The 27,932-nt window shown below is 37.8% G+C and overlaps 1 protein-coding gene across 1 annotated transcript in view; it reads left to right on the top strand.

Annotated features, from left to right (window-relative positions):
• The window catches only part of cos (kinesin-like protein costa), a 131,323-nt gene extending 103,632 nt beyond the window's left edge, over positions 1–27,691 (top strand). The window contains exons 16-22 of the mRNA XM_071665289.1: positions 1,503–1,688; positions 5,625–5,762; positions 8,725–8,877; positions 12,742–12,873; positions 16,917–17,070; positions 23,468–23,608; positions 24,713–27,691. Of these exons, the coding sequence (XP_071521390.1) occupies positions 1,503–1,688; positions 5,625–5,762; positions 8,725–8,877; positions 12,742–12,873; positions 16,917–17,070; positions 23,468–23,608; positions 24,713–24,966 (1,158 nt within the window). The 3' untranslated portion in view covers positions 24,967–27,691. The remainder of the gene's footprint in view (positions 1–1,502; positions 1,689–5,624; positions 5,763–8,724; positions 8,878–12,741; positions 12,874–16,916; positions 17,071–23,467; positions 23,609–24,712) is intronic.
• The last annotated feature ends 241 nt before the right edge of the window (positions 27,692–27,932 follow it).

Below are 27,932 nucleotides of genomic sequence, written 5' to 3'. Positions count from 1 at the left end.
AAGCATTTCATTATGTCATGTTTCAGTTTTGAAATATTTCAATTTTAAAACAAAAAGTCTTTTTTTGGTTAAAAAATTCCCTGAACTACTACCTCCAATTATTGGTAATTTTTGGAAGGTAATAGATTTCCCTGAAAGCCTCAGTATAAGGATTATTTTTCATGGTGAATTCGAATGTGAGTTTGAGATATATGCTGGAAGATATTAAGGCCTGTTAATAAGTAATTGATTGTTACTCTTTTAGAAGATCCTGCGATTATTCGAATCGTATTTATTGAGTATCTGTCATCTTCGGTAAGCTTTATAAGATATTTTCCTTGATTATTTCAAGTAGAGAAGCATTTCATTATGTCATGATTCAGTTTTGAAAGAAAAAGGTTTTTGATTAAAAAATTCCCTGAATTGTTGCCTGTAATTTTTGGGATTTTTGAGAGGGAAATATTATTCCTTGAAAAACACAGTATAAGAACTATTTTTCATGTTGAATAGGAATCTGGTTTTGAAATGTATGTTGGGGGACATTGAAGCATGTAAATAATTAATTGATTGATACTCACTGGGAAGATTCTGTGATTATTTGGTTCATGTTTATTGGTTATCTGCTCACTGGGAAGATTTTATGATTATTAAGTTTGTATCTATTAGGTATCTGTCCACTTGAAGAAGAAGTATATTCTTTTTTGTAACCATTTCAAGTATAGAAGCTTTTTATTGATTTTGTTATTTTTGGAAAAATAAAGTTTTTCTGGGGTAAAAAATTCTCAGAACCATTACCTGTAGTTTTTTCATTTTTTTCAGGGTAATAGATTCTACTGAAAGCCTCAATATAAGAAGTATTTTTCATGCTGAATTCGAATGTGGGTTTGATATGTATGTTAGGGATGTTAAAGCTTGTAAATAAGTGTTCAATAATTACCCTTTTGGAATATTCTGTGACTATTCGATATGTATTTATTGGGTACCTGTCTGCGTGGGGAAGCATTGTAAGATATTTTTCATCATTATATCATGTATAGAAGCATTTCATTATGTCATATTTCAAGCTTAAAACAAAAAGTATTTTGATATTTATTTTAGGGTAATAGATTTACCTGAAAGCCTCAATGTAAGGACTATTTTTCATGCTGGATTCAATTCTGGGTTGGAAATATATGGTGGGAGACATTAAACCCTGTTGTTAAAATAATGTTTTAAACCAAGGCTTCTTGAAGACTGATGCTAGACCGAGCATTGGCCATGGATCAGGTATCATTGCATGCAGTGTTTGGTGAACATAGCAGCAGTAATTTTAAATGCTCATATCTTTTGTTAAGCAGATCATTTCGTTAAGTAGATTTTCATTTTTCACATACTTTACTTGTATAGCAAGCATATATTTACATAGGCCATTGGTTCTGTTAAATCAGTTCAATCAAAATTACTTAGTTCCTGAAAATGTAAACAGACATAGTGTTGCAAAATCTGTAGCTGGAGATTATATAATGTTAATGTATATTTTTTAGCAAGGAGGAGATGAATCTGAAAGTGAACGTGGCTGGCTGGCAGAAGAAGAAGATCGGATTCTGCATTTGAGAGAAGCAACACAAGAACTTCAAAATGAAGTAGAGCGTAGGGAAGAAGCAGTCAAGCAGCGGGAACGCATGCAGAAAGAAAAGTTAAGACTGCAGATTTCAAGGCCAAGTGATGAGGTAAGATATGGATTGTACTAGTGAAAAGTGCCTAATCTAGGTAGGTAAGTGATGCTCAGTGTTAATAAAATGTGAAATTGGTAAATCAATTTAGGTTTTCTTTCATGCATTATAATTTGTAAAGATTGGTCAATTCTTAGCTGAAATAGATGGAATTAAAGCTTATGTGTTTTTTAACAAATGGTATGGTGGCAGATGTAGTGTTTTTGGGATGAGTTGGTATTTGGAGTAAGAGTGCTGATGAATTTGTTTTGGTAGGGCATGGAAGGAGGAGTAGTATGGATGGAAATTAATGAAAATTATCAGGGAAGGGGAGAGAAGAATGTGCAATTGTGCTATCACCGAGAGTATGGGAGGGTGCTTCAGAGTTTGGATGGAATGGATTAAGAATAGTGTGGGTGAAAGGAAAGATTTGCATTGTGAAGTATGCATGGGTATGTGCATATGTGCATGTGAATATGAAGACTGTGTTAAGTAAGGATGAAATAAAGTGTTTCTCAAGAAATTTGGGTGACTGCATAAATGGGTTTGAGAAGGAGAGAAAGGTGGTTGTAATGGGTAATATAAATGAAAAAGTAGGATGTGATGAAATAGGCAAGATAGTTAGTAAGTGGGGATAGCCTGGAGTAAATGAGAATGGAAGTTATCTTGTTGATATCTGATATCTGTGCTGAGAGGGGGTTTATTCCCTTTAAATACCTTTTTTGAGGACAAGATGATTCACATATATACGTGGATGAGAAGTGAAGGAACAGAAAAAAAAAGTGGCAGTGGATGAAAGGTTGTGCTAAATGCTAGAGTTTTGAGAGGATTCTTTGGAGATTCTGACCATTTTGCAGTTCTTGCATAGGTGAGGATCAGGGTGAGTGGGGTTACAGTGTAAGGAAGAATGGAGAGGTAAAAGTATTGGCAAGTGAGAAGATAAATCAGAAAGAATGTAAGGAGGAGTATGAAGGAAGGGTGACAGAAAGTTTAGATTGAATTACAGTAAGTGTAGGGTTGCAATAATGTGTGTACAAGTTATTTAGAATGTTTAGGGAAACTGTTAAAGGTTGTAGATTTAGTAGATGGATACAAGCTTATGAGTTTTCAGAATAATAGGGGAAAGGCATGAGATTAGAATTGCTGTGGAAGAGAGGATAAAGGCATACGCTTGATTACTCAAAATGAGTGTACCAGTGAAAGTTCAATTAAGGAGGAGGGAAGAATATAAAACATGTAAGCAGAATGTTAAGAAGCTGGTAGGGGAAAGCATAGAAAGAGTAGGTGAAGATTTTCGAAGGAAACAGATGAAAAAGTTAAGAGAAATTAAGTAATTGTGCTCTTTGTAGATGTGAGAAGTAAGGGCTGAGAGTTGCTGAATCAAAAGGAGGAAGTGAAAGGAAAGTTTTTAGAAGAAGAGATGAATGTAGAAGGTGAGGCAGCAGTTGTTAACTGCATGGGTTTGGAGGATGGGATGATGCAAGTGCAGGGGCCCAAAACAAGAAGGGAGGTAAAAAGGGCAATAAAAAGATTGAAGGTAGGAAAGGCATCTGGAGTGGATGCGATTACTACTGAAATGTTGAATTATGAAGGAGAAAGTGTAACAGAGTGGATGCATTTGATATGTAATTTAGCATGGAAGCAGAAGATTGTGCCCGAGGATTGGATGAAAGTTATTGTTCCATCATACAAAGAAAAAGATGCTAAGGATGAATGTAGCAGTTATAGAGGATAAGTCTGTTGAGTATAACAAGTGTATGCAAGAGTGTTATGTAGACAGAATGCTGCATAAAGTGAATAGAATAATAGTGCTTGGGGAACTAAGAAGTAAGGTCCTCATACACATTCATAAATCTCATCAAGATATAGAAAGATCTATAAGGATAGCGAGAGATCTTGTGTACTGGCCTGGAATGGGGGATGAACTTAAGGACCTGATTAGGGCTTGTGACACCTGTAATGCTTATAACAACCACCAAGTAAGGGAACCATTGATACCTCATGAAGTCCCAAAACTCCCTTGGCAAAAACTTGGAGCTGATTTATTTGAGATGAAAGGGATGAGATACATGTTGCTTGTTGATTACTGCAGTAAATATTTTGAGTTTGACTTGTTAATGTTCATTTCAGTACTATTGTGAAATACTGTCAGTATCATTTTGCTTGGCATAGAATACCTCATACTATTCTTAGTGATAATGGGCCACAGTTCACAGCTGTAGAATTTAAAGAATTCTGTAGGTCATATGGAATAGACCATGCAACTTCATCCCTCTATTATCCGAAAAGTAATAGCCTGGCAGAAAGAAGTGTATAGACATTAAAGAAGCTGATGAAGAAGGCAGCCAAAGTGTGCTGGATTACAGAAATACTCCTGTTTTGGGGACAGGAAGCCCCAGTCAGTTACTGTTTGGTAGGAGAACACGAACTTACAGGAGAAATGGGAAACAACTGCATAAGACAGCAGGAAGCCCAGATTCACTAAAACATGCCAGTGGTTATGATGATAAAGTAACTCTTGTATGTCATGAAGCTGAACCAGTAGAAGTGACAGATACAGTAGACACAAATGGGAAATGTACACCAAAGAGGAGTAAGAATGATTCCAATGAGGTTAGAACATTTAGATGTAAACTATTACAACTCCCTAAGAGATTAGATCTGTAAATGTATGATGTAAAAGTAATCTTTGTTCTTTGCACATTTATGAGTAATGTGTAGTTTTTTGGTGTTATTTTATTTTATTTTGTTTTATTGTTTTTGTTTTGTGTTGGGAAAAGATGTAATGATAATTATTTCACTTTATATGGAAATCTTATTTTCATTACATGACATTATATTTGTATTATTTGTTGCTTTTGTAGGAGGTAATTGTATTCTGTTTCTATTAAGAGGACTTAAGGATTTGTCATGATACACAGGATTAAGGTGTGATTCTATATTGGAACAATAACAATAACTTGGCGCCACTTATGGAAGCATGTTTCTCTCAGTCCCTCTGCCTTCTTTACCCTAAAGCCACTTGACATGGTAAACATTACACTGGCTAGGTGCATGAGTACTAATAATCACCCATCTCTCGTAATCCACTTTCACTCATATCAGTCTGAAGCTCACTTCCTTACACTCTTTCACACAGTCATCAGCATTAGTGCTACCTCTTCTTTGGCTCTTGCCTTAACACTAATCCTTGCCTTTACCCCAAGATATTCCCAAATTGTTTCACTCAGAACTAGAACATTTAGGTTCCTTTCCTCAAACCTATCTCTCCTTTCTTCTTATCTTAGTTACATCCACATACCCTAGCCTGACCCATTGAGGAAGATGAGCATTCCTCACTTATCTTCTCCTCTTGTTCCTTTTAGAAACAGAACTACAATAAGGGGAGGGCTTCCAGTTCCCTACTTCTCCCCCTCTTAGTTGCCTTGTACAACATGCAGGGAATATGAATGTAAAATTCCTTCTTCCTTTTTATCTCGCATACATACATACATACATACACACATTAGATTTGTGCAATAATGAAATGCAATAATGAAATGCATAGGATGGCATATTCCTCAAACTTAAAGTTCTATTAGAAAGCAAAAATCTTACCTGAAGGTGATTTCTGAAATAGAATCTGTAATTCAGTAAAACATGATCCTAAGACTAAAACTAATAATTATTATGACCAATTAAATTGTGAAGCATTTGAGTGTTTGAATAGATTTTGAATTAGGAATTTTACATATTTTCTTCCAGTTCAATTCACATTTTGTCATATAAATTGTGTATACATGTGGTTATGATTTACATAATATTTAAGTGCAGATAGAACAGGTTTTGGCAAAATTTCTAAAATTTTTATCTACATCTTCATTGCAGTCTGGAAATTCTCTCATCATTTTGCAGCAGGGTTTAACTCTGTTAATTGTAAATAATGTGCATAATCTATCCTTGTGATGTTACCAGGCTGGTGTTAGTGATGAAGTTACTGGTAGCATCATAGAGCGAAGAGAGTCTGACCTTCGAGAGGAAATATCCCATCTCCGAGATGCCCGTGATTCTCTTATGATGCGTAGACAGAAACTGGACCGCAGGATCCACCGAGTAAGTATTCATATTTTCTTTATACTGTGTTAGCTGAGATTGATTAAGTACTATTGAATTTGATATTTGTAATATCATGTTTTGTGATCAAATGACTAGAAAAGAATGCAAAACATGTTTCTGCTTACTGTAGATGGTCATTTAGTGGAGTAAATTGCTCTTTTAGAGGATGAGAGCTTGTTAGAATTGTTTTTATTTTCACAAAATTGTAGTTTCCTCTTTCAGTAATTTACTTTAAATTGGCTGTGTCCAAGAGTCTTCAGGCAGACAATTTTGTATAATGTGACTTTAGATGCACATGATAATTCAGTAATTGCTCTTTCATGAGCCAATAATTCAGCATTAGGAAGTTTTTAGCCCCTTTGTAGCAAGTATATATGCTAGGAAGCTGCAAATAACCTGGCAATCCATGTTGGTACTTCTTGTTACTTGTGGTGTCATCCACAACAGTGGTAATGATGATACATCTCAGAGGATCTTGGCACTGTTTAGCTTTTTCAAATGCTATTAGTGACTTGTTACATTATTCTCGAAGATTCAAGTACATAATGTATGATTCACAACAAATGGGATTTTGCCATTATCTTGATGTCAATTAATCGAGTTAAAAGTGATAACTTCTTAGGATATTGTGGGTTTTTCAGCCACATAGAGAGATAGTCTGCATGAGTATATGTGTTCAGAATGAGTAGAATGGCATAGGAATTTCTCCAGTGGTTGACTTACAAGTGGTACAAACATCCTGCATGTTTTTATGGTTCTTTTTGTCTTTCAAGGATTACTTAAATATGCATACAGTATTAACATTTTTAGTGATAATGAACAATTACTTCCTTTTTTACAAGAGATTTCTTTGTCTATGATAATTGATCATGGTAAATTTAATTATTGATTTATTACGATAAGGTTATAGCCACTTGGAACTGTGTCAGTTGACCTGTAATAAATTCCCTTTCTGATCTAGCATTGACATTACTTAACTGGCTTCATCTTTATGTAAGTAGACTACTTGGGAATTTCTACATAGAATTGGGGTTTGTGGTGATGAGGGTGATCCAAAAGAGGTTTTGCCTAGAGGTTTATTAAGTTCTTCTTATCCATGTCTCCCAACTTAAACACTGAACACATCACTCATACAATGTGTTACCTCAAATTAGTAGTTCCAGAGATGGAGAATCCAGCCTTTTTTTTTAGTTTGCAGACAGCTGTTTGAAACAGTTTGCTTTTTCTTGCACTCCCAATAGGGCATGACACCCCATTATTAGTATTTCTCATGCATATGAAATACTGTACCATGAAAGACTGAAAGAACTATTTTTATGTTAGCTGGGGCAGCACAGCTGAAAGAACTTTTTTTATGTTAGCTGATATGGCATGAGCAACTAAATGTCTAGAGACAGCAAATGATAAGGTTGATAGAGATGCTTTGTGTAAGTATTACAAATATGTGATGTGGGAGGAATGCTGTTAGAAGCAGTGATGAGTTTGTATTAAGAAAGTGAGGCTTGTGTGTGAGTAGGTAGAGAGGAGGATGAAGGGTTCTAGGTAAAGGTGGGTCTGTGGCAGGGGTGTGTTATGGATTGGGTAGCAAGAAAAATTAATGCTAGGGTTTTGGAGAAAGGGGCAGGTATGCAGTCTGTAATGGGAGAGGTTGTCTGGGAAGTGAGTGCAGTTGATTCTAGTGAAAAACAGCATAATAACTTTTTATTACCACACATCTCTTACCCTTAAATTACTAACTTGATCAAACCACCTCACACCACATCTTGTCCTCAAGCATTTCATTTCCAACACATCCACCCCCCTCCGTACAACCCTATCTGCAGCCCATGCCTCTCAATCATATAATATTGTTGGAACTACTATTCCTTCAAACATACTCATTTTTACTCTTCAAGATAACATTCTCTCTTTCCACGCATTCTTCATCACTCCCAGAATCTTCTCCCTCATCCGATGATTCACTTTCACTTCCAAGGTTCCATTCGCTGCCAAGTCCACTCCTAGATATCTAAAACACTTCACTTCCTCCAATTTTTCTCCATTCAAATTTACATCCAGTCTAACTTGTCCCTCAACCCTGCTAAACTCTAATAATCTTGCTCTTATTCACATTTACTCTCAACATTCTCCTTTCACACACTTTTCGAAACTGCCACCGTTTTGCAGTTTCTCACTTGAATCAGCCACCAGCGCTGTATCATCGGTAAACATCAGTTGTCTCACTTCCTAGGCCTTCTCATCCCCAACAGACTGCATACTTGCCCTTCTTTCCAAAACTCTTGCATTTACTTCCCTAACCAGTATAGGTAATATATATGGTGATCGCTATTCTGGTCCCGTATGTAGTTTTGCGGTCAAGAAATGCTATAGTTCATCTTTGTTGGGAGTTAGAGGTTGGCTAAATGGTGGTAAGATTGGAGTGAGGTTTGCATGGCTTCAAGTGATGTATTTTAAGCAATGAATTCAAAATATAATGATTTTGACTGAATTATCTTAGGTGAAAATACACGGTCCAATTGGCATTGATAGTGCAGCAAGAGTATAGTTGGCAGGATTATATTGTGTCATGGATAAAGGATTTCATTTATGGTTGTTTGCTTAGTTAGAATAATATACCACATGAACTGCTATGTCTGTTTATATTGTTTTCACAGTAAGCAAGGAAAGTTTTATAAATTGAAAATGCAGAGAAATGGAGTTTTTAAGATGATGTAGCTAAAGAGACATACAAGAAGGCCTGAAAGAAAGCCCCTAAAATGGTAATAAAGAGAAAACTGCCTGAACTATGGTTAAATGAATGAATTTAGAGAAAATTTGAAAATATATAGTTATATGAAGGTATGTGATTATTTTTCTTTTTTCCCGACATGGTTCATCTTGCACAACACAGTATAAGTGACTATAAATCAGCAAAGTTCAGTAGTTCCCATGGCAGCACCAAAGAAGTGTTTTGTTTCAGAGTCGTGGAAAAGGAGTAGGATCTGGTGAAGAGCGGCGATTGCTTGAGTTGGATGAAGCCATAGAGGCTGTAGATGCCGCTATTGAATACAAGAATGAGGTAATATGTGGACGTGCAAGAGAGCTCAAATCTCATGCTAAACTTCTCAGCCAGGTACTGTATGTTGATACTTTACAAGTACTATACAATATTTAAACAGAATTTTACATATGAAAAGAATTATAAGTAAGGGAAATTTGGATGACAATGTTTTTAAGGATCCAGATAGGTATTTCTGATTTTGTGTTCCATGGTCATCTTTGACATGACATTTGATTTCAAGTGGCAGCTAGAACAAGTGTTTAATGATATGCTTAACTATTCACCAGAGTTGGGCACTAAAGCAATTATCCAATGACAGATAATTATCAGAGGTAATTTTTATCATCGGAAGTTAACTTCCATAATCGTTATTGGACCAGTTAACCTCTGATAATTTGATTCTTTTAGTCCGATAATATCCGCTAATTTTTTCCAAAATATGTAGCTCAGATATACTTTTTTATTTGTTTCGTGTGTCCAACATAATCTTGCAATGATTAATTTTTATTAGTTCTGCATATTGAAAATGATATGGTTTGTGAAATAATACAAATATTAAAATGTTTAATTTTTGCCTACATTTTATGCTAGTAATAGCTCAGCCACCAAACACATCATTACTGACTTCTTCCCAGACCCCAGTTCTAAATCCCACAGTACCCCCTTCCTTCCTTCCCTTATACTGTTCGTGTAATGAACAGGTACAGTGCAAGGTTACAAGTGGAAGTGGATGTGTCCATGGATCTTATTGGTTGACAGTTGCCAATTAGTTGGCATGGAAAGAATTCTGTTAAGATTCAAGAACTTTGTAATTATTGTTTTTTGTTTTTTTTTCATACTATTTGCCATATCCCGCATTAGCGAGGTAGCACTAAGAACAGAGGACTGAGCCTTTAAGGGAATATCCTCACTTGGCCCCTTTCTCTGCTCCCCTTATGGAAAAAAAAAAAAAAAAAATGAGAGGGAAGGATTTCCAGCCCCCCCACTCCCTCCCCTTTTAATCACCTACGACACACAGGGAAAACGTGGAAAGTATTCTTTCTCCCCTAAATAAAATGCTTTAAAAAGGACAGATATAGGCTGTTCTTTTTGTCTCAAATAAATAGGAGTACCAGATCTAAAAAAGGACGGATTGTCCTTAAAAGGAGATGGCAATCCTGTCACATACTGTGGATTTGGTACTGTGGTATCCAGTAACACAGTTCAGTATCATCATCAGCTTGACAGCATTAAGTTTTCTAACTTCTCTCTTACGGTCAAGACTCTACAAGTTAACTTACAACAGTGCAAGACTACAATGGACCATGGTCCATGGAACACCAAGATGAAGTTCCCAACATTGAGATCACCTCTGTCTCAGGCACTTCTGAGTTTCACCCTGACTCTATGTCTGTGGTGGAGACTTCTCAGCATTCTGACAGCCAGGACCAGGAGCCTTTCCAAAACCCCTGACCCTACCTGGAGTGCTGCTTCAAGTTCAGCCATCAAGACAAGGACAAGGTATTTTTGAGTGCCAAAAATGCCACCCAACCAAGAAAATTATTAGAGGCTGTGTCACCAGCCTTGATAATTTGCTAATTCTGAGTTTGTATAAAGATACTGTACTGTATGGTATGCTTAATAGTTTAATGAATGTACTTTAATTTCAAACTTACCTTTCAGTTCCTGCCACAATAATTATCTGGTAAATAATAATCAAGTTCAATGGTATTGGTTGGGTTACAATGGCTTCAAAACTATTTTTTTTCAATTAAAAAAAAATTAAGCAAAAAAGTTGCAAAACTTGTAGAAAATGCTAACATTCTTGGATTTAGCATAAATAAGCTTTTTTTCTATGGGTTTTGAAGCTTATTTTTTCCTGTTTTATTAAATCTTTTATTCAAAAAGTTATTGTTATCTGATTATTGTTAACTTCTGAAAACTACGTATCAAAATTATCAGGTTATCAATATCATACTTAAAAATTGGGGTTATCAGGTTATGGTTATCAAAGTTATCTTTTCATGTATTGGTGCCTAACACTGCTATTCCCAATTGAGCTAATGATTATAGTAAATAACAGTGGTAAAGAAATCATCATCACTGTTTTTGTAGACACTTAAAGGATTATATAGACACCACTTCAAGGATTATCTTCTTTTTCTCTTATTATTGTAATTATCCCTAAAAGATTATATAGACCCTTCAAGGATTATATTCTTTTCCTCTTATTATTATGATTATCTCTCTATCTTTCTGATGCCTGTTCCCTCCAGAAACTCCTACCAAGGTGGTGGTCACAACAAAAGACTCTCCATTTATCCCTTGTCCTCTCATGCCTCCTTTGCTATTATTATTAAAGCCCATTGAAAATTATTAAATAATTCACATAATATAATCACATTTTGAAGCCTTTTTATTGTTATATTTTCAACTTTGAAAAAAAAAAGTAAAATATTCATGCTTTTATCTTTGTTCTTCTTCAGAAAACAGAGTTCCCTGAAAACCTCAGTGTAGGTAATATATATGGTGATTTCTATTCTGGTTTCATTATGTAGTTTTGAGGTCAATAAATGCTGTGACTAAGCCTTAGATTACTTAAGTAATTTCTATTAATTAGAGTAATTAAATGTGTAAATTATTTCATGATTATTTGTTTCATAATTATTGGCTGCATGTTGGCCCAAAAAAGCCTTATAGGATACTGCACATTATTTTGACAAGTATATATGCCTTTCAGTATGTTACATTCCAAATTTGAAAGTTTTGGAAAACAAATTTCACTTAAAAGCTCAATATAGGTTATATTTTTCATACTGCCTCTCTTAGTTGCTTTCTGTGACATGTGGTAGATATGTGGGCAGTGTTCTTTCTCTTTATCCCCAGGGATAATTACATTCAGCCTCAGGAGTTCTTCCATCTTTATGCAGTATATCCACCAGGCAGGACCATAGATTAGAAAGTGCAGTGATGATGTGTGTGTCTATGTGGGCAGAGTGCAGATGTAAGCAGTAAGTGTTTGGTGTCTTCATTGTGGTAGTTGCTTCATGGGCATGAAAAGGTCTTGAGATGTGTTGAATTGGTTATTGTAGTATTGTAGGGATGGGTGATGTCCAGAACATAGATGTGAAAGTGTGACTCACGTTTGTCTTGTATGGGTGTACGTCTAGCTGGGTGATATTTGTGATAGATTAAAAGTTCTAAAGCCTTGAGGTGCAGGGAAAGAAACAGTTATCAAAATGGCCTACCGTTGAGTTGCCAATGGCCACACAGTACTCATGTAATGCAGTAGCTTGCTGAGTATTGTGTGTTCTAGCTAGTGGTGGGGACACACAAGCAGCCAGCTCTCAGGAGTTGATGCCTGTGGTCATTAAATTGTTGTTAGTGGTTGTACTGAGTGGGTTGATGTCAACTATGTGGTGGTTGCTGATTGATCAAGGGCAAGCCCAAAATGAGTGAGCAACTACAATCTCTGATGAGTGATTGGCAAATAATGGGGGTAGGCCAGAGTTTTTCACCATAAATACAAAAGGCTGGAAGGTCTTGAACCTGATATTCCTCGAGATAATGATGCAGAATCTCTCATGTTTGCAAAATATTGCCTTGAAGAAAAATGGTTTTCAACCTCCAAACTTAGTATTTTTTTCATTGCTGGTAACCAAGAACAGACAGTGGATAAACAGAGGCACACAGTAGTATGGTATTGTATGTTTTGATTATGGAACTATTTCATTCTAGGTGAACGCTATTTACCCTTCAGATGAACTTGGTGAAATATGCATTATACTAATCACAGTATAGTACTTTATTAAACAAGAATTTTGCATGATTAATTCACCTCTCATATGGGAAACAACACAATACTAATAAATACTCTGATGAATTTTCTTAAGGATAATAAGGTAGAGGTGAAATTTTAAAATCTACATTAAAATTCACATAAGTTTCTCCCCACAGGACAACCTTATGGATCGGCTAATGAACTTGTGTCCAGAAGAAACTAGGTCTCTTCTAGTCAAGTATTTCAATAAGGTCATAGATCTTCGAATTGAGTTCCGTAAGCAAGAAATTGCCTTTTCAGATCTTGAGGTAAGATTGATGGCTTTTTAACTAAGATAGAAATATAGAAACAATAATTAGTAAAAAAGTTTCAAATGAGAGTAGAATATTTTATGAATTTGCCTCCCTGAAAGTGAATGTGATCACATTAATTACTGATACAGTTATACATACATATGCATATATATCCCTGGGGATACGGGAGAAAGAATACTTCCCATGTATTCCCTGCGTGTCGAAGAAGGCGACTAAAAGGGGAGGGAGCAGGGGGGCTGGAAATCCTCCCCTCTTGTTTTTTTTTTAATTTTCCAAAACAAGGAACAGAGAAGGGGGCCAGGTGAGGATATTCCCTCAGAGGCCCAGTCCTCTGTTCTTAACGCTACCTTGCTAATGCGGGAAATGGCGAATAGTTTGAAAGAAAGAATATTTTTTTTCATACATATTTACCATTTTCTGAATTAGTGAGGTAATGTGACCAAGCTTCAGCAAGAAAAATCCTCACTCTTCCATTTTTTTGTAAAAGTAAAAGAGGAGGGGAGGATTCCCAGCCCCCCACTACCATCCCTTTTAGTTGTCTTCTATGACATGCAGAGAATGCGTAGGAAGCACATATATGTATGTAGATGGGCGTGTATGGGTATGTGATGTCTCCATGGTTGTTTGTTTATGGATGTGGTTGTTAGGGAGGTAAATGCAAGAGTTTTGGAAAGAGGGGCAAGTATGCACTCTGTTGTGGATGAGAGAGCTTGGGAAGTGAGTCAGTTGTTGTTCGCTGATGATTTAGCGCTGGTGGCTGAGAAACTGCAGAAGCTGGTGACTGAGTTTGGTAAAGTGTGTGAAAGAAGAAAGTAGAAAATAAATGTGAATAAGAGCAAGGTTATTAGGTACAGTAGGGTTGAGGGTCAAGTCAGTTGGGAGGTAAGTTTGAATGGAGAAAAACCGGAGGAAGTGAAGTGTTTTAGATATCTGGAAGTGGATTTGGCAGCGGATGGAACCATGGAAGCGGAAGTGAATCATAGGGTGGGGGCGAAAATTCTGTAAGCCTTGAAGAATGTGTGGAAGTCGAGAACATTATCTCGGAAAGCAAAAAATGGGTATGTTTGAAGGAATAGTGGTTCCAACAATGTTGTATGGTTCCGAGTCATGGGCTATGGATAGAGTTGTGCAGAGGAGGGTGGATGTGCTGGAAATGAGATGTTTGAGGACAATATGTGGTGTGAGGTGGTTTGATCGAGTAAGTAATAATAGGGTAAGAGAGATGTGTGGTAATAAAAAGAGTGTGGTTGAGAGAGCAGAAGAGGGTGTTTTGAAATGGTTTAGTCACATGGAGAGAATGAGTGAGGAAAGATTGACCAAGAGGATATATGTGTCAGAGGTGGAGGGAACGAGAAGTGGGAGACCAAATTGGAGGTGGAAAGATGGAGTGAAAAAGATTTTGAGTGATCGGAGCCTGAACATGCAGGAGGGTGAAAGGCTTGCAAGGAATAGAGTGTATTGGAATGATGTGGTATACCAGGGTCGACGTGCTGTCATTGGATTGAACCAGGGCCTGTGAAGTGTCTGGGGTAAACCATGGAAAGTTCTGTGGGGCTTGGATGTGGAAAGGGAGCTGTGGTTTCGGTGCATTATTACATGACAGCTAGAGACTGAGTGTGAACGAATGGGGCCTTTGTTGTCCTTTCCTAGCGCTACCTCGCACACATGAGGGGGGAGGGGGTTGTTATTCCATGTGTGGCGAGGTGGCGATGGGAATGAATAAAGGCAGACAGTATGAATTATGTACATGTGTATATATGTATATGTCTGTGTGAGTATATATATGTATACGTTGAGATGTATAGGTATGTATATTTGCGTGTGTGGACGTGTATGTATATACATGTGTATGTGGGTGGATTGGGCCTTTCTTTCATCTGTTTCCTTGCGCTACCTCGCTAACGCAGAGACAGACGAAAGATCAAGATATTCCTATGAGTCCACGGGGAAAATGAAACACGAAAAGTTCCCAAGTGCACTTTCGTGTGATAATCACATCATCAGGGGAGACACGAGAGAAATATAACAGTCAGTTGATATACATCCTAGCTTCGTCCCTTCGATATATATCAACTGACTGTTATATTTCTCTCTTGTGTCTCCCCTGATGATGTGATTATTACACGAAAGTGCACTTGGGAATTTTTCGTGTTTCATTTTCCCCGTGGACTCATAGGAATATATATATATATACACACATGTATTTACATACACGTCCACACTCGCACATATACATACCTATACATCTCAACGGACACATATATATACACAGACAGACAAATACACATATACACATGTACTTAACTCATACTGTCTGCCCTTATTCATTCCCATCGCCACCCCACCATACATGAAATGACAACCCCCTCCCCCACATGTGTGTGAGGTAGCACTAGGAAAAGACAACAAAGGCCACATTAGTTCACACTCAGTCTCTAGCTGTCATGTATAATGCATTGAAACCACAGCTTCCTTTCCACATCCAGGCCCTACAAAACTTTCCATGGTTTACCCTAGATGCTTCATATGACCTGGTTCAGTCCATTGACAGCACGTCGACCCTGATATAACACATCGTTCCAATTCAATCTATTCCTTGCACGCCTTTCACCCTCCTTCATGTTCAGGCCCCCTATTACTCAAAATCTTTTTCACTCCATCTTTCCACCTCCAATTTGGTTTCCCACTTCTCCTCGTTCCCTCCACCTCTGACATATATATCCTCTTTGTCAATCTTTCCTCAATCATTCTCTCTATGAGACCAAATCATTTCAAAACACCCTCTTCTGCTCTCTCAACCACACTCTTTTTATTACCACATATCTCTCTTACCCTTTCATTACTTACTCGATCAAACCACCTCACACCACATATTGTTCTCAAACATCTCATTTCCAGCACATCCACCCTCTTCTGCACAACTCTATCCATAGCCAACCCGAGATAATGTTCTCGCCTTCCACACATTTTTTTCAACGCTCACAGAACTTTTGCCCCTTCTCCCACTGTATATATATGTGTGTGTGTGTGTGTGTGTGTGTGTGTGTGAGTGGATGGGCAATTCTTCATCTGTTAAACTCCTAGTGCTGCCTCACTGACGTGGGAGATGGCGATCAAGTATAACATATAAATAAATATTATACTTTGTCGCTGTCTCCCGCGTTAGCGAGGTAGCACAAGGAAACAGACAAATGAATGGCCCAACCCACCCACATACACATAAACGCCCACATACGCACATAAACATACCTATACATTTCAACGTATACATACGTAAACATACACAGACATATACATATATATACACATGTACATATTCAAACTTGCTGACTTCATCCATTCCCATTGCCAACCCGCCACACATGAAATGGCGTGTGCACACCATTTTTTCACACATGTAGCATTAGGAACAAATGAAGAAATGGCCTCAGTTCACTCACACCCACACTTTTGGTGTCATGCATAGTATTGTGCACTGAAACTAGAGCCCCACTCCAAGAGCGAGCCCACAGACCTTTCTGTGGTTTCTCCTGAATGCTTCATTTTCCATGGTATAACCTATTGACGGTACTTCATCCCACATTGCTCCAATTTGCTTTTATCTTGCATCCCTTACAACCTCCAGCATGTTCTAGCCTCAACCCTTCAAAGCATCTCTCACTCCATCCTTTTACCTCCTTGGTTTCCCCCTTTTCCTTGATACCTCCACTTCTGACATGTATACCCTCTTAAGTCATCCTTTCCAAATGTCCATACCATCTCAGCACACCCTCTTCAACTTTCTTTTTAATTCTCCTATTATATTACTACCAGACCTCTTTTACCCTTTTTTATTCAGTCGATCCTCTTCACACCACATACTGTCCTCAAACATTTAGTTTCCATCTTCTTTACATTTTTGCATCCAAACAAAACTTCTATACCATCAAACATACCTATCTTTGTCCTTAAAGACACTGAGCTTTCTGTCCATGCATTCCTCAGAAAGGTATTTGTGATATTTCTATTCAGATTTTTTTAAAATATTTTATTGTTAGAACCAATATGAAGAGCAGTCAAGATACATAAGTGACCTCAAGGCAGCATACCAGCAAGCTAGTCTTGAGATGGAGAGACGTATCACTTCTCAGCAACGTGATTACCAGCAGAAGATATCCACATTGTTACGACAATTCAATGATGACTCCTCAGGTATGAAATGTGTAGATTAATGTAGAAGATAAAACTATTATGCTTAAACATATGAAGAATTGTACACCTTCACCTCCTTTCCTTACACACATTTTCTTTTATACTGGAAGCTCCCGTCACAGCTGAAAGTGCACATCAATGCCAAGCCATAATTGAAATGTGAAAAGGGATAATGAGAGGAGAAATAAGAAAAAAGGTTTATTGTTTTGGAAATTTGATATGAAAAACCTGCCCTTTAAAAGGCACCAAGTCATAGGTGTTAGGAAAGATGCAAGATGAGAGAGAGTTCTAAAATTCCTAAACCATGGTGTTGAGGAAGAAACAGGTATCAAAATAACCTACCCTAGAGTTGGCAAAGGCCACACAATAATTATGTGATACAGTAGCTTGTTTAGTTGTATGTGGTGTAGCTAATGGTGGGGACACACTATTATATATATATTATGCTTAATTGCTGTTTCCTTCATTAGTGAAGTAGCACCAGGAAACAGATGAAGAATGGCCCATCCATTCATATACACATTCATATATATATATATATATATATATATATATATATATATATATATATATATATATATATATATATTCTTTCAAACTATTCGCCATTTCCCGCATTAGCGAGGTAGCGTTAAGAACAGAGGACTGGGCCTTTGAGGGAATACCCTCACCTGGCCCAATTCTCTGTTCCTTCTTTTGAAAAAAAAAAAAAAAAAAAAAAAACGAGAGGGGAGGATTTCCAGCCCCCCGCTCCCTCCCCTTTTAGTCACCTTCTACGACACGCAGGGAATACGTGGGAAGTATTCTTAATCCCCTATCCCCAGGGATAATATATATATATATATATTTTTTTTTTTTTTTTTTTTTTATACTTTGTCGCTGTCTCCCGCGTTTGCGAGGTAGCGCAAGGAAACAGACGAAAGAAATGGCCCAACCCCCCCCCATACACATGTACATACACACGTCCACACACGCAAAATATACATACCTACACAGCTTTCCATGGTTTACCCCAGACGCTTCACATGCCTTGATTCAATCCACTGACAGCACGTCAACCCCTGTATACCACATCGCTCCAATTCACTCTATTCCTTGCCCTCCTTTCACCCTCCTGCATGTTCAGGCCCCGATCACACAAAATCTTTTTCACTCCATCTTTCCACCTCCAATTTGGTCTCCCTCTTCTCCTCGTTCCCTCCACCTCCGACACATACATCCTCTTGGTCAATCTTTCCTCACTCATTCTCTCCATGTGCCCAAACCATTTCAAAACACCCTCTTCTGCTCTCTCAACCACGCTCTTTTTATTTCCACACATCTCTCTTACCCTTACGTTACTTACTCGATCAAACCACCTCACACCACACATTGTCCTCAAACATCTCATTTCCAGCACATCCATCCTCCTCCGCACAACTCTATCCATAGCCCACGCCTCGCAACCATACAACATTGTTGGAACCACTATTCCTTCAAACATACCCATTTTTGCTTTCCGAGATAATGTTCTCGACTTCCACACATTTTTCAAGGCTCCCAAAATTTTCGCCCCCTCCCCCACCCTATGATCCACTTCCGCTTCCATGGTTCCATCCGCTGACAGATCCACTCCCAGATATCTAAAACACTTCACTTCCTCCAGTTTTTCTCCATTCAAACTCACCTCCCAATTGACTTGACCCTCAACCCTACTGTACCTAATAACCTTGCTCTTATTCACATTTACTCTTAACTTTCTTCTTCCACACACTTTACCAAACTCAGTCACCAGCTTCTGCAGTTTCTCACATGAATCAGCCACCAGCGCTGTATCATCAGCGAACAACAACTGACTCACTTCCCAAGCTCTCTCATCCCCAACAGACTTCATACTTGCCCCTCTTTCCAAAACTCTTGCCTTTACCTCCCTAACAACCCCATCCATAAACAAATTAAACAACCATGGAGACATCACACACCCCTGCCGCAAACCTACATTCACTGAGAACCAATCACTTTCCTCTCTTCCTACACGTACACATGCCTTACATCCTCGATAAAAACTTTTCACTGCTTCTAACAACTTGCCTCCCACACCATATATTCTTAATACCTTCCACAGAGCATCTCTATCAACTCTATCATATGCCTTCTCCAGATCCATAAATGCTACATACAAATCCATTTGCTTTTCTAAGTATTTCTCACATACATTCTTCAAAGCAAACACCTATATATGGGGAAGAGCAGTGTGGTTTCAGAAGTGGTAGAGGATGTGTGGATCAGGTGTTTGCTTTGAAGAATGTATGTGAGAAATACTTAGAAAAGCAAATGGATTTGTATGTAGCATTTATGGATCTGGAGAAGGCATATGATAGAGTTGATAGAGATGCTCTGTGGAAGGTATTAAGAATATATGGTGTGGGAGGCAAGTTGTTAGAAGCAGTGAAAAGTTTTTATCGAGGATGTAAGGCATGTGTACGTGTAGGAAGAGAGGAAAGTGATTGGTTCTCAGTGAATGTAGGTTTGCGGCAGGGGTGTGTGATGTCTCCATGGTTGTTTAATTTGTTTATGGATGGGGTTGTTAGGGAGGTAAATGCAAGAGTCCTGGAAAGAGGGGCAAGTATGAAGTCTGTTGGGGATGAGAGAGATTGGGAAGTGAGTCAGTTGTTGTTCGCTGATGATACAGCGCTGGTGGCTGATTCATGTGAGAAACTGCAGAAGCTGGTGACGGAGTTTGATAAAGTGTGTGGAAGAAGAAAGTTAAGAGTAAATGTGAATAAGAGCAAGGTTATTAGGTACAGTAGGGTTGAGGGTCAAGTAAATTGGGAGGTGAGTTTGAATGGAGAAAAACTGGAGGAAGTGAAGTGTTTTAGATATCTGGGAGTGGATCTGGCAGCGGATGGAACCATGGAAGCAGAAGTGGACCATAGGGTGGGGGAGGGGGCGAAAATTCTGGGAGCCTTGAAGAATGTGTGGAAGTCGAGAACATTATCTCGGAAAGCAAAAATGGGTATGTTTGAAGGAATAGTGGTTCCAACAATGTTGTATGGTTGCGAGGCGTGGGCTATGGATAGAGTTGTGCGCAGGAGGATGGATGTGCTGGAAATGAGATGTCTGAGGACAATGTGTGGTGTGAGGTGGTTTGATCGAGTAAGTAACGTAAGGGTGAGAGAGATGTGTGGAAATAAAAAGAGCGTGGTTGAGAGAGCAGAAGAGGGTGTTTTGAAATGGTTTGGGCACATGGAGAGAATGAGTGAGGAAAGGTTGACCAAGAGGATATATGTCGGAGGTGGAGGGAACGAGGAGAAGAGGGAGACCAAATTGGAGGTGGAAAGATGGAGTGAAAAAGATTTTGTGTGATCGGGGCCTGAACTTGCAGGAGGGTGAAAGGAGGGCAAGGAATAGAGTGAATTGGAGCAATGTGGTATACCGGGGTTGACGTGCTGTCAGTGGATTGAATCAAGACATGTGAAGCGTCTGGGGTAAACCATGGAAAGCTGTGTAGGTATGTATATTTGCGTGTGTGGACGTATGTATATACATGTGTATGGGGGGGGGGTTGGGCCATTTCTTTCGTCTGTTTCCTTGCGCTACCTCGCAAACGCGGGAGACAGCGACAAAGTATAAAAAAAAAAAAAAAAAAAAAAAAATATATATCAACACATACATATATACACATGTACATATTCATAATTGCTTGCCTTCATCCATTCCTGCTGCTACCCTACCACACAGGAAAAAAGCACCCCTCCCACACACACACAGCGAGGTAGCAGCAGGAAAAGACAAAAAAAGGCCACATTCATTCACACTCAGTCTCCAGCTGTCATGTGTAATGCACCAAAACCACATTTCTCTATCCACATCCAGGCCCCACAGACCTTTCCAAGGTTTACCCCAAACACTTCACATGCCCTGGTTCAGTCCATTGACAGCACATTGACCCTGGTACACCACATCGTTCCAACTACTCTATTCCTTGCACGCCTTTTGCCCTCCTGTATGTTCAGGCCCTGATTGCTCAACATCTTTTTCACTCCATCCATCCACCTCTAATTTGGTCTCCTGCTTCTCCTTCCCTCCACCTCTGACACATATATCCTCATTATCAGTCTTTCCTCATTCTTTCCCTCTATATGTCCAAACCATTTCAACACACCCTCTTCTGCTCTCTCAACCACACTCTTTTTATTACCACACATCTCTCTTACCCTTTCTTTACTTACTCGATCAAACCACCTCACACCACATATTGTCATCACACATTTCACTTCCAACACATCCACCCTCCTCCTTACAACCCTATCTATAGCCCATGCCTTGCAACCATATAACGTTGCTGGAACTACTGTTCCTTCTAATATATCCATTTTTGCTCTCCGAGATAAAGTTCTCTCTTTCCACACATTCTTCATCGCTCCCAGAACCTTCACCTCCTCCCCCACCCTGTGACTTACTTCCACTTCCATGGTACCATCTGCTGCCAAGTCCACTTTTAGATATCTGAAACACTTCACTTTGTCGCTGTCTCCCACATTAGTGAGGTAGTACAAGGAAACAGATGAAAGAATGGCCCAACTCACCCACATACACATGTATATACATAAACACCCACACATGCACATATACATACCTATACATTTCAACTTACACATACATATACATACACAGACATAAACATATGTACACATGTACATATTCATACATGCTGCCTTCCTTCATTCCCGCTGCCTCCCCTGCGTATGAGTGAGGTAGCGCCAAGAAAAGACAACAAAGGCCACATTTGTTCAGTCAGTCTCTAGCTCTCATGTGTAATGCACCGAAACCATAGCTCCCTCTCTACATCCAGGCCCCTCAAAACTTTCCATGGTTTACCCCAGATGCTTCACATGCCCTGGTTCAATCCATTGACAGCACGTCGACCCCGGTATACCACATAGTTCTAATTCACTCTATTCCCTGCACACCTTTCACCCTCCTGTATGTTCAGGCCCCAATCACTCTAAATCTTTTTCACTCCATCCTTCCACCTCCAATATAGTCTCCCACTTCTTGTTCCCTCCACCTCTGACACATATATCCTCTTTGTCAATCTTTCCTCACTCATTCTCTCCATGTAACCAAACCAGTTCAATACAACCTCTTCTGCTCTCTCATCCACACTCTTTTTATTACCACACATTTCTCTTACCCTTTCATTACTTACTCGATCAAACCACCTCACACCACATAGTGTCCTCAAACATCTCATTTCCAACACATCCACCCTCCTCCGCACAACCCTATCTATAGCTCATGCCTCAACTATATAACATTGCTGCAACCACTATTCCTTCAAACATACCCATTTTTTCTTATGTTTATGTAAAAGAAAAAAAAAGGCAATGTAAAGGCTTCCTTCCACCTAAAAAGACAAAGTTAGGTCTCTCTTGATGTATATACAAGGTGTTAGCCATTCTCAGCTCCATGTCTGTAGTGTAACTAGCGAGTAGCTAGAATTTTGAAGTTCAACTCGCATTCTGGATGGGAATTCACATGTACATGTTCCAGAAAAGCAGTGTAAGATGGCTGACCAAGTGGATGGTTTGTGCATTACAATCAACCCTTAAGTTCAAATATAAGAGCCAGTTGTTGCTGTATTGATTTACCTATGTACTGCAACTTGCATCTTTTACATGATTATTTACATGCAAATGGATGACTAGGTCATCAAGGATTCTATCCTTAAATCTAAGCCAATTCTATGGCACAGAGCCTTAAATCCTTATGCACATGGAATAAGTAGGTAAAATTTTCTCTAATTTAGAATAATTCCTTCTTAAAAGCAAAACTTTTGCTGAGTGGGGCATAATAGCTCCTTGATGGATATGCCTTATCAGGACAAACAAGTTGGGTAGTTGTTTACCTAAATTTCCCAAGGAAATTTTTTAAACATTAAAGATTGTATTGGAAATTCAATTTTGAGGTGAAAACAAAATAGTTGGAACATATATGATGATATCTCGTTGCCAAAGTGTAAACTGAATTATGTTATTTCGTACAAAGTAAGGATAGCAAAAGAAAATTTCACAGTCAGACTTGTAAATGTGGGTTTCCTGTGAACTGAAGTGAAGTGTGGAAGGTGTTGTATTGAGTTTTCAACTGATATCCAAGAAAGGCAACTTATCATCTTTTTCAAGTTCACAAATGTTCAATATTATGATGTTGGTTATTTCCATAATAAAGAACAAAGGGGACATGGTAAGGTAAAGCAAAGATCAAAAGCTTTGATAATGTTTTCCATAAAGTTTTGAGGAGATCCACATTTACAAGTCTAACTATAAATTTTCTTATGCTCTCCCTTTTCTCTGTAAACAAAGCTTGATTTGCACTCAAATAACATGTGATAAAGCATTACTATTTTACCCAACAGGATCTGGTGCTCATGAATTCCGTTTGCGTGAAATGGAGAAGCAGCTCTTTTATTATAAGAAATTAAGCCGAGATTTAAAGGCCAAGCTTCGGCATTACAGTGAAGATATCCGAAATGATAGATGCAGGGATCCACAACCAGGTAAGGCACAGAAAAATTTATATTTTAGTAAGAGCGAGACAGATTTTTAGGGACATTTTACACATGACAATTACACATGGCAATTAAATATGAAAAATGTTTTTGGAGAAGGGCTATGCAATTTGGTAATTCTTGATGATAAAATGCTTAGAAAAGTTCTTTTTCATGACAAACTGTGAAAATCCATTATTGTGAATGTGTTAATTTTCATGAATCAGCGTAGACTTAGTAACTGAAGTCATTATAAATTAACTCCTTGGCTGCAATTTATGACAGATGTCATAATACACAATTTTCCATTTCCCTGTAAAATATGACAAAAGTTCGAAGTTGTTAAAAAACTATTTTGCACATCCTGCATGGTTCACCAACCATCCCCTAACCAGAAAATGGTGCCAGGGTTCCATAGAAATTGCCTGCAAGCAATAGGTGACACTTAAATAGTGACTCACTCAGTTGACCACTGCCACACACACACCAATGAATTCCTCTCAAAATTTTCACCTTCCTTTTTCAGTTGAATAATTCATGGCTGTTATAATGTCAAGATATGCAGTGTGTGTAATATATTATCATGCACAAATAAATATATATAATGAAAGTACACAAATTTTGAAAGTATTTACAAAATGGCAGTGTGGGGCTAGTTCGCATCTCTTTAATTCTTTTTGTGTCCTTCAGCATTTGTTCATCATTATAACCGTATTATGTATTATAATGCATAAACAAAGACGTAAAATGATAATATATGATGTTTTTGAAGAGTGCTCAAGAGTTGGCAGCATGTTATTAATTTAATCTTTTTTTCATACCCTTTACAGTTCACTTTCCTTGCAAGCATCAAGAAAATAAAAACTTTGTTTTTCTTGGTTTTTCCTTATACTATTAAAAGTTTTTAGGATATTTTAATGCCAGATATGGAAGCTTTACGGTTTTGCCTTGGAAAAGAAATAATAGAACAGGAACAATTACTATTTTTGTATTTCACTAAAGAATTCACTGATGCCTAAGAGTTGAGCAATAGTTTAGAAATAATAAGAGTATTGAAGCTTTACATTATAAATAATTCATATTCTTCGTTTCACACATTAATAATCATTTCAGGTGCACTGTCTCAACCTATTGCTATTACTTCAGTTCACCCTGAAGTAGGTCCCTCTGCAGCTCGCCGCCGTCCACTCATACCGTCTCATCCTCCAGCCCCAGTATTACCAAGACGAACACGGATGCAAGCTGCGGAACAAGCTGCAAAACATCCAGTTCCACAGACTAAAGTTACAAGGGAGAAAAACAAGATTATTATACAACAGAAGTCAGAGAGACAGGGGAAAAGACAATCCAGTCTTGAATCTAGATAGGTCCAAGTGAACCCTAGCAAAATGATGAAACAATAGTGAAACCAATGGTTTTTAATCCTATTTTGTTTTCAGGTAGCTGTTACTGACAGTTGCAGACCAAAGAGAAGGCCAAAAATAGTTGTTTAAAAGATATTTTTTCAAGATATATTTTAAATTTCATGATCCTAGCATTAAAGTAAGTTTTGTATATACAGTCAAGCTCTAAAGTTGGGTGCATGCCTGCCACAAGCCTCCACCACTGATTGTAGTTCCCTTTGTAGATAAGATGTGGAAGCAATGTTTCATCATAACCAAGGAATACAGTCGCCAATATCAGTAATGACTTGTATCATCTGCAATTATAAATGTTTGAAATAAGATCAAGCTAGCATCATCTGTTGAAGGACATATGATATTAACCCACCCTATTCGTACTATCACACACTCTCCTCGTAAACTCCGTTTTGAATTCTTTCCACTTGCCCACCTCAAATTGAGTATCACGTTTCACCCACTCTACCATTCCACAATTCATTCCTTTTGCAGTCCCTGTAATACCAGATTTCTCATACACCCCATCAATTACTTTCTTCTTTCCATCTAGTTATACCACATGCTCCTCTCAAATAAATCATTTCTATGGCCTGGATTCTTGACATATGACTAATCCCTTGTTTATGTTTTGGCTGCATAGGCCATGGTCAGGAGGACTACTAGTGTCTCCTTATCTTTCTTCACTTCCATACTTACACCTCTTCCCTTTTTTATTCTATTAAGGTACCCAATGATTCTTCTAACTGGTACTACCCTCTCTCTTATCTCTCCTTCCATATCACCAAACTTATCCAAAAAAAGCTCATAAATACTGAAATTCTTTCCCCTCTTCCAATCTTTCTCCCACTATAAGCTCTTTTAAAATCTATAGTTTCACTCATTTTCCTTTTAAACACCATTACTTAACTTTTACCCATATTCACCTTTAATTGCCTTGGCTTACATGTATCATAAAATACACTTACAACCTTCTGCAACTCTTAAGGCTTACATATATCATAAAACACTCTTATAACCTTCTGCAACTCCTCTTAAGCTTATGTATATCATAAATCATTCCTACAACCTTCTGCAACTCCTTCACTCTCAGCAAACAACACAATATCATCCACAAACAGGCTTGTCACAAGCCACCATATCTCACCACCATACTTCATCTCTGCACCCCTTTTCCTAGAGTTGCTTTCATCTTTCTAATCAGTCCATCCATATATATGTTGAAAAGCCACAGTGATATCACACAAACAGGCATGTCACAAGCCACCATGTCTCACCATCATACTCCATCACTGCACCCCTTTTCCTAGATTTGCTTTCATCTTTCTTATCAATCCATGCATATATATGTTGAAAAGCCACAGTGATATCACACAGCCCTGCCTAACACTCACTGTACACCAAAACTTTCACTCAACTCTCCACATACATTTGCTCCTCTAAAGCTTTCACACGAGGAAATTAACACCGCAGGTTATGTCACTTTGGTCACTTTTGGTCTTACAGATGTGAATTTTTTTTGAGCTCTTGACTTTAAAGACATTTTTTTATTTTTGAGAGTAAATTTAATAGATGTCACAGCACTACACCATTATTATATATTGCAGTACTATTGCTCTGCATACTTGTATACCTGCTCCTGTTTCTTATCAAATACTTATAAACTAATTATTGCAAGTTATTCTCTGTTATTCATGTAGCTCATTAAAGCATTACACTTAATAACCATCCAGTCCAGATGAGGTGGTGTGCTAGCCCTGTTATGTGCTTGATTTTAGAGTGGTAATGGCTTTTCTTAGAATATGCTTTACTCATTTAAATAATGAAAAGATCAATGGACATTAATTTGATTTTAGTACATGTGCTCATCTGAAAATATAATTTTAAAAAAATATGCAGCTCTGTCATGTCTTTGATTATACTCAACATGTAAGAGAACTTACAACTGTGATTGTTTTGATAGTTTCTAGTGATACTGGGGCAGAAATGCTTCATGACGGGTAGAAAAATGCACAATATCAAAAGCAAATTATTCTTACATTATTAATAAAAGATTGAAAGTTAATACAATATTAATAAATGCAGTTTGTACTAGGAGTGAGTGCTTGATAAGGTGAACTAAAAGATGTCAAGGATCAGCACACTGATTCTATGGCTGTCTCTCTTATTGAGTAATTTTAAGTTATTCAATTCGTCTCAATTGTATATGTGTTCTTAGTCGCTCAGTAGTTTCATTTTGTAATTTCATTTTTAAAGTTCCATACATTTTGTCTCTCACTGATTAATACTAATGATCTGTAACTTAGTTCACTCATGCTGTCCTCACATGAGTATACTTATAGGGATTTTCTGTTGGCAATTATATAACATGAAGAGGCATCGACAAAGATATGTATACTTCAGTCATATGCTGAAGTGTGTGTCACTCAGTTCAGCTAATAGTGCCACTAAGGGAAATCTCAGATGCTGTCCAAAAGCATACATGAAAATTGTAGCTCTCTATTTCACATCAGAAATTTCCATTTTCAAATAAATTTTCTTAAAGCAAATATCTGTAGGTTTGTTTGACAGAAAAATGTCAACCTTTGTGATGTTGTTGAATATTCTTTCAAAATAGACCTTATGGGATGAGGTGTTATGTGGCATAAAATATAGTACAAATTCTTTTTTAGTAAATCTGGGTACTAAAATCTTATGTATGAGTGTCTTATATTCCAAGTACCTATGAAGTGTAATGGTTTCCATACCTCTGGTGTGGCATTAATCATAAATTTTTAATTAAATCTTAAACAGAGAAAAAAATGACACAATGAGCTATAGATCAGGAATATATATCATCCTTTTCCCTGGTTTCCATGGTTTACCCCAGACGCTTCTCATGCCCTGGTTCAATCCATTGACAGCATTTCGACCCCGGTATACCACATCGTTCCAAT

The sequence above is a fragment of the Panulirus ornatus genome, chromosome 10 (genome assembly GCF_036320965.1).
Source record: "Panulirus ornatus isolate Po-2019 chromosome 10, ASM3632096v1, whole genome shotgun sequence".
Taxonomy (NCBI): domain Eukaryota; kingdom Metazoa; phylum Arthropoda; class Malacostraca; order Decapoda; family Palinuridae; genus Panulirus; species Panulirus ornatus.
Note: the sequence above shows the minus strand (reverse complement) of the source record. Positions and strands in the feature narration are given on the sequence as shown.